Source organism: Vitis vinifera, chromosome 6 (assembly GCF_030704535.1).
Source record: "Vitis vinifera cultivar Pinot Noir 40024 chromosome 6, ASM3070453v1".
Classification (NCBI taxonomy): domain Eukaryota; kingdom Viridiplantae; phylum Streptophyta; class Magnoliopsida; order Vitales; family Vitaceae; genus Vitis; species Vitis vinifera.
The window spans coordinates 15,320,812-15,333,474 of NC_081810.1; the positions used below are offsets into that span (position 1 = coordinate 15,320,812).

Consider the following 12,663-nt stretch of genomic DNA (forward strand, 5'->3'; position numbering starts at 1 on the left):
TCCAAAGATTGGTTAAGTCTAAAAAATTGCACTCTTAAATTCCAAAGGATCTTCTAGTCTACAAACTATATAGAAAATAAAATGACTAAGAAGCCCTTTACTGCTAAGGGATATTAAGCGAAGGTGTGTTTGGACTTGGTGCATACTAAAGTGTATGAATCTTTTAATTTGCATGCACAAGGAGGGTATAAGTATTTCACCTTTACATATAATTACTCTAGGTTTGGATATATTTACTTAATGCATAGGAAATTCAATATCTTGATAAATTGATGGAATTTAACGCGGAATCGAAAAACCAATTAGGTAATCATATCAAGACGCTTCAATCTGATCAAGGTGGTGAGTATATGTCCACCCCGTTTGATTCTATCCTTAAAGAGTATGAGATCATATCTCAATTAAATGCACAAGGAACTTCATAGCAAAATGGAGTAGTAGAAAGAAGAAATCGAACATTAATGGACATGGAGAGATCTAAGATGAGTTTCTCATCTCTTCCCATATCCTTTTAGTGATATGCCTTGGACACTACAGCTTGCCTACTTAACCTAGTGCCTTTCAAGTTAGTACATTTGACTCACATGGAGATTCAAACAAGTTGTAAACCTATTTTGTGACACATTCATATTTAGAGGTGTTCAGCACACGCACTGAAACCAAATCCACCCAAAAAACTTTCAAGAGTGTGTTAATTTAAAATCATGATCTTCAAAATGCTAAATACCATAACTGATAATTAATATTTTATGTCTAAAAGGAAAGATGTCTACTTTTAACAGTTTCAAGTCTAAAATTAATTTGACACCTACAACCTAAAATACAGATGTTAAAACGGTCAGAGTCCAGAATTGAAGGGTAATGCTTATGAAAAGGAACTCATACATGTAAGACAGGTGACTCCGCTGCAAAACTAGTTTTGTTTATTTGTGATTTATCCACACGTCCAAGTTCTATTTCATTCGTAACAGCACGGATTTTTGCCAAAGGTCTAAATTAGGTTCGAGGATCAGAATTGTGACATGCAAAACGAGAAAAACGGTTACCTTAAATCAATGTCAAACGGGAAGCATTTCTAACACTCCAAATTTTTTTTCATTCAAATTTTTTTTCATTCAAATATTAAAAGGCTAAAAACATTTCCTTAAATCATTATCAAACACACTCTGAGCTCCCCAATTACGAAATGGACAACGAAATTAAACACTGGTCGAAACCGTTGAAATGATTTGATGCTCAACATAAATCGGAAGGAACAGTCTACTAGGCATATGCCCAATCAAATCAGGCTGTCTTGCTGTCAGCCAAGCTTCTCATTGTTTCCCAATTTCCATAACCATCCAGGATAGTTTGCCATTCACGTTTCTCTCCTTTTATCCATTGATGCAAACAAAAAAGATTCAACCAACCAATAAATAAATAAAACCAACAAACAGATGAAAGGCACCAAAAAAAAGTCATTCCGCAAAATACCTCTTTGAGTCTCCCACCAACGGCCGGACTTGCTGAGAGTAAAGATGATTATGAGCCCAGAAGGAAGGTGATCACAAATACATACCATTCTTTTAAGACATAACTCACTGCAGAGGTTGGAATGAAAAAGTAAAATTCACATTTAAAGTTTAATATATAAGGAATTTTTCTGTCTGACAGTATGGTTCAAAAACATTTGCAACATTGTTAAAACCAGTGCAGCAAGCATGCACGATTCTTTGAAATATATCCAAAAGTAGGTTTCAATATTTAATCAAATTTACAATCATATATATACTGGTTTCCATGTCCAAAGAAAAGAGCTCATTGTCTCTCCAATTCTTTATTCTCAAATCAGATCACATTTACTAACGCTCTTTCCATATGATATAAAAATATCTATTGGTCTGAAGAGGGAGACATAGCATTACATCCACAGCATCTCTCATATCTGAAAAGGGAGTTCCCCACCTGTCATCAAAGAAGCACCTTTCATGATGTTAGAAAATTCATTGACACATGGAAATTTTCTCCGTAAAAGAAATAAGAACGGAAGCTATCTGAATAATGGTAACAATGAAAAATTCAAGATATAAAATTTAAGTAGACTATCATTTTTTTTGCAGGTACAATAATTTTCAGTATGCTACAAACTTGATTATCATTTTGTGCCTATAATTACACCTTTCATATGCTATACCCATCTAACAGGTGTTTGTATTTGCAAAAAAACAAGGAAGTTTCATGTACTCAATTGTTGTTTGGCAGAGAGATTTGGATCCATCCTAGTCAATGAGAATCCTAGAGAAGGCACTTAGAACCAATAAAACAAATGGGTCACTCTGGCCATGACCTTTAGGAAAGTAGGAACCATGAACACAACTATCTATACAAATTGAAATAGAGAAATCTCACAAAATCCAAATCAGATCCCTTTATAAATTGTAACCATAACTTCCACTCAGCAGTGACTCAGACCATGGAAGGAAATGAATGGAGCAGTTGTCGCACAAGGAGAATTCGGTTGTCTATCCTACTTTCAGGGTGAACCCTGGGGCAAAAGATTTTTGACATGTCAGAAGGTTCCCTTGTAGATGTGGCAGATGATGTGGATGAACTGTATGACAGGGCTGACAACCAAATGAAGAAAGAAAGCTCACTTAGCTTATAAATGCCAAATTTTGTTGAAAATTTGACTCACAGGATTTCCTTAGTGTCTTCATACTCTGGACAGGGGTTGATGTTCATCACATGAAGGTCAAAAGATAAGTTGTATTTTCCAATATGAATCCTGTTGGAAAACCTCAAAGTTGATGAAAGGACATTAAAAGCAAGCTTTTCAGACATATGACACCCTCCTATTAGCCAGTTTATGATGGATGAAGTGAAAGTAGCCAGTTTATGATGGATGAAGTGAAAGTGGCCAGTTTATGATCAGCAAAATCGTATTTGGGAGAGTGATATTAAGGAATTTACAAACAAATTCAAGGAGCTGGTGACTCAGCTTAAAGGTCTGTCTAAATTGTGGCTTGGAATCAAATTCATATAAATAAGGTGATCTAATATCCTCAATGCATTGAAGAATGAAAAGAGTTAGAAGGCCCCACTTAGCTTCCACATGGTGATGATACGTCAATTGAGTATGGGAGACTAATCCTCTAACTAGTCAACATTCATATATAGATATAGATATATGAGTTCATGGTCCACAGAATAAAGAAGCATATAGCATATCAATGAACAAGGAGAAACTTGCATTTTGATGTTGAAACAAAGGGGAGAACAGAAACAGAAAACAATGGCACAAATCAGTGTCCAAGTTAGTTGACCCCTTCACCTTTCCTGCTGAAGGAACACAGTAGCCTTCCCTTAGTAAGCACTCTATTCCACCTAAGCAAGAAGAATGATTAGAGAAATAGTGTTATTTTTCAGATCTTGGTTCTTGAGAATGAAGCTTACATGCATATTCAGCATCAATGTGGTGCCATGGACCAATAGCATTTCTGTTCCACTAACAAATACGGATGTTTGGTTTCAGTACATAGTCCTTAAGACAATTTGTTTGATGTTTAGCTTGGTTCACCATCATCCTTGGTTATATGAAATAGATTGGTGGGAAGGCTAGCATGCTATTTTGCATTCAACAAGAAAGTTGTTAGCAAGCCTATCTTTGGAGAATATGGAGAGATATAAAAGGAAAAGCCAAGAATGTATTGAGAACCAGAAAAATCCTTCCCAACTTATTGCTAGGAAGCAATTTGAAGTGAAAATGAGAGTTGAAGTTCAGAATGTAGGGCTAACCAAAGCAAAGATGCAGCAGTATCTTTCTGCATTAAGTATCCTATAGAAGGGTCTGAATTGTCCACCAAATCTTCAGATGTTGCATCAACAAACTCACCAATTGATCTATCCTTAAATGTCATGTCCATTACAATACTGGCTTGGTCTTTTGGGTTATCAACCACTGATATTAATGGTGGAATTTGAGTGCTTTCCAGTAAGGTGCACCACTTGAACTAGTTTTGGTCTGTGGTGCCATTATAAATATGGATGGGATTCAATAAGGATGATATTTGGTATTTTAGAAAAAGAATGCTGGGTAGGGCATGGGAGCTGATGACTGCAGAAAGGCCTTGATACACATAGAGAGGTCACTACTAGCCAAGTGGGCCTAGTGCTAAAGATGAAGAAAACTGAGATCATGACACGTTTCACAGCTAAACAGTGAATTGGACATGCTTTATCCTACCCTTTGCTTGTCTCACACATGTAGCCTCGTATATATAGCCCTACCTTTTATGAAAAATGGTTCTCCATTTTTTTCTTTAATAATAGAAACAGTTCCACTCTCCCCTGTCCCCTTCCACTGTTCACATATCAGGCAATATCAGCATTTGGCAACCCACTAGGGCAATGACCATCCAAGATAGCATTTATGCCCATTTCACCCCAAAAATACTTGTTCTAGGTGGAGCAATCTCTATCACGATCAGTAGACAAAAGAAAAATGTCCTCCAGATCAGAGTAGAATTACTAGATTTCTATGTGCAATTCCCCAAGCACCCCAAAACTCATACATTGCATTTTATTCTTAACCAAATCTTACGTCTTCGAGCTACAAATGAAAAGAAATATTTGACATACACACCAACAGAAGATGACTATGAGCTAGAAATGTCACATAGGTTTCCACCACCTACATATTAAATTTAATTGAGCCTACAAATTAAGTAAAAAAAGTTAAGGATATAAAATTATGTACAGGCACACTCAAAACACTTAGTGTTCATAGGGTAGAAATCACATGTAACCAAATCTAATTACAGAAACAGAGAACAATCCTTAAAAATTTGTTAAAATCAGACCCATTGCTAAAGCATCCACACGTGCAGCTAATTCAAATGATGAATTCAGACTCAGAACTTAACTTCACAGGTAAGAAGCATTAAATTAAAGCAGTTCCTGGAATAATACTCACTTCTGCTACTTAAACATAGCTAAAATTAAAAATCACAACGGACCTTCATGAAATGCATTGAATTGATGTCATTACTGGAATATACTTAATTAGTGCCAGAACTTGCAGCACATGAAGCTTGTACATTAGTGTCACCCAAAGGATTATGAGCACTAGTTTCAGCCATTCTCTGGTCGCCCAGTGATGGAGATGAGGTATCCTCTGAACTATCTGATACAGAAGAAGGGGTGGTTCTGCTATTGTCACGAGTTTCAAGATGCTCCATCATGCGTGATACAGTTGCAATTCCTGCATTAACCTCTCTTCTAACATCAGAACCAATATCTGCCATGGAAGTATTGCGAGAGAACAATCTCTCCTTCCATCCCCTTGTACTCTTCGAAATTGACTCTTTGTACCTAAAAAGAGAAAGAAACATAAATAAATCAACAAACTTTGAACAAGCTATTGACTGGCTTTCATTTATGATTGAAAATTTGATACCTCATTGACACTGCATTAAATCGAGATTTTAGGGTTTCTGAAAATGATTGAAATTCTGATGGTCCTGCTTTATCTTGACCACTTGGAAGAGATTGACCGGGAGACCTCCTACAGAAAAATGATTAAAATATAAACAGTCGCTGAACATAGGATTTCACCACAAATAATAATAATAATAATAATAATAATAATAATAATAATAATAATAATAATAATAATATATTTACGAAGTTCATCTGGTAAGAAAGTAAACTCAATCAAATTGAAGCATAGAAACTACCTATTGGTTGAGGAATAATAATAATAATAATATATTTATGAAGTTCATCTGGTCAGAAAGTAAACTCAGAATCAAATAGAAGCATAGAAATTACCTATTGTTTGAGGAAGTTCCATGCTGATTTGTAGTATGAATAATTGACCCAGATGCTGAGGCAGTAATTTCCTCGGCTTGGGAAGAAAGTTGTGATGTAGTAAGCCGAGAAGATTCTTCCCCCACAGCTGTAGGAAGGGAAGAGGGCATAGCAGCAGTAATTGCAGGAGCTGGTTCATCTTCCCCTCTCTGAGCTGGAGAGGAAGAAGCAGGACCAGCCTGAGGCGTGCTAGGATGAGCTGAGAACACCAGAAATTGTGGACGACCTTGAGCTGATGACCTAGTTCTCTGGCCTTCCCTTCTAGCAATGTGGCGTGCTCTGCCCATTGCAGCTGCAGCAGCTAAGTGCTGGATTATACGCTCTTCAAGTTCAGCATCATTCGCACCCACAGGTAACTGCAATACAACATAGAAACATGACCACATGAAAACAAGTCTCAGTGGAATCACCCAATATGCAATTTATTGCCAAGAGAGAACACAAAGAAAAGCTTCCATCTAGCACAGGCAGATTACAAACATGTTGTAATTCGAAATCCCCCAAAGTTGGATGATGAAATATTGTGGCATTTCTAGATGGATTAAACCGAAATGTTCTCTCCCGTTCCACTGCCTCAAGCAATTCCTGGCTGCCAAAATAATTCACATTAAGCAAGTCTTATCAAAGTTGGTAACAACAGCTAATGAAAATCAAAAAGACAAGGAACCCAATAAACCTGGTTGGATCCTTCAGGCTGATAGGCTGCCAACACATGGGGCACTGGGAGCTTCTCTGACACCTACAAGATTAAGATAAAATTTCAAACTACTGCCTTTTTCTTTTTTTCTTTATCTTATTCAAATATATGATTCAAAAGAACAAGTTCTTTCATTTTGGTTTACATGGGTGCATGGTTGTAGATACAAAAAATAAATTTTAAAAAAAAATTAAATTAAAGAACTCGGTAGTGGAAATCTCATCTAAAGAAGAAAAGTTTAATGAGCGCAAAAATATCAAGCAAGAATATATTCAACCTTCTACCAATTGAGCATGAAGACAATAAAATCCATGAAATAGAGTTGAACTTTAAGCTTATGAAGACAATAAGATCTGTCAAATTGAGGATCAAGCATACAACAGGATGTCTTGGCAACAATTGACCCTGAGTTTCTCTTAGCTGAATTTCGAAACAGAAACAAACACGGAAAATTCTATTGTAGTCATAAATCTCTAAAGTATACCCTTGCAAAAGTTTATTGGGGACAAAATATAATATAATGAGGTGTTATTGGAGTGGCAAGGGAGTTTTGAGGAAACTGAGAAAAGTTTGGAGGCTGATCCCCCTTGTGCTTGTGCTAAGACCTTTTGGCAGGAGCAAAATCAAAGCACTTTTTAAAGAAGTGAGCATTTAATCCAAGTTTGAAGGATTCACTTCTCTGGTCCCTTTTTCTTTTAACTATGGACTTTTCGAATGCTGACTCTTTCTTCGTCTTGCTAGTGCAGTTTTCCAATCCCCTTTTTTCCTAGCCTAAAAGCCCCTTTATACACTTGCCATGTACATGGGGCAATCTATTTAATCAGTGCTTTTAATGAATTCTCATCAGCTTATCAAAGCAAAAAAAAAAAAAAGAGAGAAGAAGAAGAAGACAAAAACCCTTACTCCAATGCTTGATGCTTGTGATGGAAATCACCAACATAATCCTTATGTTTTAAATTTATACCCTCTTTCCACCAATATGCATAGTCATGTTAGAAAACAAAAATAAAACACTAAAATAAAGAAAGCCAACAAATAAAAATAGAAAATCCAATACCTTGAAAACAAAATTTTAGTTTTATTTTTTACTCTAAATAATCCTTTTGTAAGAAAAGATCAAGGACACTGACCTCCCCTTTTGAATATGAAATTACACTATGCCCCCCGCTAGAGCTAAGGAGCATTTATGGAGACAACAAAGTCCCAAAATTACCCTCACCTTTTTAAAACAAAACACTCCCCCTCTAAAGTTCTTTCTATATAATTCCCCATGCCCATCATCTCATTTCCATCTTCATAGTTCAATCCTCATGCTCCAGTACCATTGCCACCATCATACACCAAATGATTCCTAACCTCTCTCATGGACATCTCTCAAACTCAAAGAACACAACCAGCAATGCATCAATCTGCTTCTCTAGGAAGGGACCATACAACCACCATCAAGATCACCACAACTACAAACTCACCAAAACCACCATCCAGACAGCAAAACCAACCTGTATCGGGTCTTCAACATCATCTTCATTTCACTATCACCACCTTATTCAGAGCATCTGGTTCCACTCACTCACACCCCTATCATTTTTCTCACCTCCATCTCCCCAATTGTAATCACAGCTCCAAGGATGAGCCAGAAACAATGACTCTCTCTCCACATAATAATGGGTGCACAAGACCCAAAACAAATCCTTAAAAATTCCACCAATTGGCATTACCAAATGATTTTTTTTACAACCTTGATGCATCAACCCTTCACATTAAACAAATATTGACAACCAACCTAGCCACACCAATAATCACATCAACTGATCCAATCTCCAGTAAAAAAACTATTTATATCAGTGATCTGATCTGTAATTAAAATCAAAGTAATCAGTAGGCATGGTAGCAACTTCTTAATGTAGTTGGCCATGTTATTGGTGAAGTGGTGACAAAATGACAGCAATCAAGATAGGTGATGTTAGTAGTGATATCTTGATTTCTTGCAGAAGATGAAACAACAGAGGTGGGTTGGCACACATGATATAAAGGAGTCTAATGGTGAAGATATCAGTTTACAAGCAATGAGGTCAATTGGTTGCAAAGATAGAAACGATGAAGGCAGGTGGAATTCAGGTGGTACTAACGGGTCTAATGATAGAGATGCTGAAAACCACTCGATATCCACCATTCTATCAATATCTTGTTATGACTTAAAAAAAATATATAAAAATAAAAAATAAAAAAAGGCACCATTAAAGTACTCATAAGTAACACTTTGATCTGATGCCAAAACAATCTAATTTGCTCAGACACAAGAGCATCACATATAAATATTGCAATCCGTTCTCTCTCCTTTTCCTCTGTCAAGAACAATCATCACAGTGAAGATGATTGTTTTTAGTTTTTTACATCTGTCTGTGTAAGTTACCTCTAAATAAAGCTTATAGCTTTTAAAACATCCCAAAACCCATTTTAATAATAACTAATCTAGGAGAGATGTAAAGTGAAGCATTTGGAAAGTCTAGAAGAAAAGGAGAAAGAGAAAAGAAAGGACTAATCATGATATTAATCAATCATCACCAAACCATTCCTACATCTCAGCAACATGGTGCAATTTACAATTATAGTACTCTTGACCTTTCATTCTTTGGCCAAAATCTTTGTGTAAGCCTATACCCTGGGCCATATGCTGTAAGGGCATGCCAATTTACACCACAAATATAGTTTTTACTCCATTCACCACATCTATTACAACATAATCTATCCATTCCCCTAACACCTTTCACATGAGAAACAAACAAACTTTAAAGTTAGAACAGTGGAAGGGGAGCCAATGTTGGCAACCTAAACCTTATAACTTCATATAATGGTGCTCTGTCCAAATCCTTATTTTATCTTCATCCACTTTCAGAATTCAATCACTTGATCCACTTTACTCACCATCATTTGGTTTGCTACTGACTTTATGAAACAAATTGCACTTTAGTATCACAGACTAAGCACATTTATCAACCATCCACATTCACCAATATTGATGAAATAAGATAATCTTTCTAGAGAAAATAAATAAGACTACCATTCAAGAATGCACTGAAGATGAAATTCATGCTTGCAACTAGTCACCTACAAGAGAAAGAGATGTAATTAGTTCTAGCCAATAAAAATTTAGTTAACCCAATTTATAAAATACATTTTCCAATATGTACCGTCGAGGGATCACTGTCACAGAAGGCTTCCAAGCATATGCTGCAAGCATCATCACAGGCCTCTTGAATTCCACCCTCCACAAAAGCCGCAGCAGAAGTCAAATGGCACTCGGACTTGTTGCTCTCTTCCATACCTGGAGCCTACAAAATCCAAGCTTTCAAAAATCACCAGATTGAAAAAAAAAAAAAAAAATTCCCCAATAATCTCACTTCCAAATAGCCAAATGTACAATAATGAAAAAAAAATGCTGTAAACCCACTAGCAAAAATCCATTGTCATGAAAACCATTCCAAACCACACCATTTAAAACCAATAAAGTCATCAATTACAGCAAGCACCTCCCCAAAACGGGCTAATAGTCACAGAAGTTCACCAAAATTCAGTTCTCAAAATCCACTTCTTTATAAACAATTTCATAAAAGCACGACATCAAAGGAAATTCAAACAGGGGAAAAAAAGAGCAAGAGAATACAAAAAGAGAATACAAAAACCAGAAAAAAGAAAAAAAAGGATTTTTTACGATTTCCCCCGGAAACTAAATAAAAATAAATAAATAAATAGCAGATGATTTTCTCGGCAACCAAACAGGGACAAAAATAGATAAAATTAAGAAACTACCTCCATGAAAGATACGATAAGCGATGAAGGAAACGATCTACTTGTAAGGAATTTGCGTAGATCGAGGAGGGATATGGAAAAAGAGGTAATCGAAAACCCTAGACAGCAGAGATTATTGAGAGAGAGAGCGCGAGCGAGAAGACTCGTCTACTTTTTCCTTTGTTTTACTTTTATGGCGATGACTAAGCCACACAGTATCAAAACCTTAGCTCGGTCTTCCACTCACTACTCTTATTCCACGTGGCGCTCCATTTCTTTCCATTCCTTCCGAATTTATTTAGGTGACTCACTTCTTTAAAATATAAATATATTTAAATTTTAATATAAATTAATAGATAAATTCAAATGTTATATTTATATTTATATATATATAATTAAATATTAAATTGATTTTCTTTTATATTAAAAATATTTTTTAATTAAGAATCCATATTACTATTAATAATGATTATTAAAATAAATAATTTAAATTATGTCTAAAAATTTCAAAATATTGAACATGAATAAAACTTCACTTTCATTGGGTGTAATAACATCCAACACGAGTTATAAGGAAAGGAATAATTTGTAAGTTTAATTCCAAAAAATGGACACCTTAAATTAGAAAAAAAAAATTGTGTCCTACCTTTTATATATTTTATGTGTGCAGTTAAATTATATATATATATAATGTATTTTATGTTTACACCTAAATTTTATATATATTTAAAAAAATATTAAAATAAATTTTTAATAAACATAATTATTTTAATTATTTCTTTTCAAATTCCATTAATTTATTATTAAAAACATAAAAATCATGAATTAAATACAAATATAATAATTATGCATATATTATAAAGTAGGTAAATCATTATTTTAATATTAATTGAATTTTCAAATACTAGCTACTATTATTATAAAGTGTTAAAAATTATACCATTTTTAACATTTTATAATATGTGTGTATTATTAGTTCCTAAATCAGTTTTAAGAAGTTTTCTAATATTTTTAAAAAGCAGCTGAATATGTATACATATTGAAATTGGTTGCATTTTAAAAAAAAAAAATGACTTTTTTAAACCCTAATGATATAAGATGATTTTTTTTAAGAGAAGTTTATGGATTAAGTTTCTTTGGAAAAGATTTTGACAAAGTGACTTTATGAGTATTAAACATACAAAATATTAAACATAACAACCCCATGAAAGTGTAGGGTTGGGTCTTAAGTGACATGAAATTTAACATCTATAATCATTACCAATAGGCAACTACGAAAAGATCTAAAAACCATACAAAACCAAATGGAGTAGCCCCACACCACCTATCATGTATAATTAAAGAGCCTAAATTGAGCGAGAACAACATTGAAGACAACAAACCTAACAATAATCCTAATAAGCATCAATCAACACATAAAATTAATCAATTTCATGCGATTATCAACAATTTACAAACGAAAATTAACACATGTTATTATCAAAATGTGTAAACTAACAATCATATGATTTTTAAAAAATAAAAAATATTCACACACTTAGGGTCTGTTTGATTGTTGTTTTTTAGAATTGTTTTTTTATTCTTAATAACAAAAAACACAAAAAACTTGTTTAAAGAACAAAAAATCCTTATTGTCCTTGTTTTTTTTACTGTTTAAATAACAAAAAGAGAATCTTTGTTCTTCGTGTTTCCAATATGTTCTCACCTTCTCTATTGTCACTTGTGAAACAATCCTCCTCTACCTCATCTTCTCTTGTTCCAAAACTTGCATCAATATATAAAATAAAAAAAAAGTATCTTATTTCCTTGTTTCCATTAGTCCCCTCATCTTCCTCACATCAATTAGCCACAAAAATGGCATTGATCCTAGTTTCTAATTATCAAATTCCCTTTCTGGTTACAATCCAAAACCCCCTAAGAAGATTTGATCAAAAAATAAGGAGAGTAGAATTTACCTCCCCATTTTCCACAATCTTCTCATCATCACCCTAAATCATACCAATCTACTTCACCCATGAAATGAAAGAGATCTTCTTTGATAATTCACAATAATCATATCATAATGAGGATGAGCAATCCTCACACATATCTTGCAATTCAACTAATTTTTGAGGATTCCAAGCAATTTTTTATGATTCCACGATACCCCGATTTTGAAATTTTTGCTGCGTGGGCTTCACATAGAAGACATTTGTAAGAAGTCTTGCCCTCTTCAAGCTCAGAAATGTGATCGAGCTTAGAACACCAGAGGCGGGGTCTCTTAAGGGCGAAGTAGTATGCAAATTTCATGATTAAATAAGAAGAAAGCAAGTTGAGAAGAAGAATGATCA

The 12,663-nt window shown here is 34.5% G+C and overlaps 1 protein-coding gene across 2 annotated transcripts; it reads right to left on the reverse strand.

Moving 5' to 3' along the window:
* Nucleotides 1-1,677: 1,677 nt before the first annotated feature.
* On the reverse strand, nt 1,678-10,618 carry LOC100254749 (E3 ubiquitin-protein ligase-like). Of its 2 annotated transcripts, none has more exons than XM_002277363.5 (9): nt 10,355-10,618; nt 9,736-9,876; nt 9,606-9,652; nt 6,524-6,586; nt 6,328-6,436; nt 5,809-6,203; nt 5,435-5,542; nt 4,995-5,349; nt 1,678-1,944 (listed from the first exon to the last, which is right to left on the reverse strand). In XM_002277363.5, the coding sequence occupies exons 1-8, from the start codon at nt 10,358-10,360 to the stop codon at nt 5,037-5,039; spliced, it is 1,182 nt and encodes a 393-aa protein (XP_002277399.1). In that variant the 5' UTR covers nt 10,361-10,618; the 3' UTR covers nt 1,678-1,944; nt 4,995-5,036. The 2 variants fall into 2 exon arrangements, with proteins under 2 accessions (XP_002277399.1, XP_059593545.1); XM_059737562.1 differs by having other exon boundaries at nt 1,869-3,363; nt 10,355-10,556.
* Nucleotides 10,619-12,663: the final 2,045 nt, after the last annotated feature.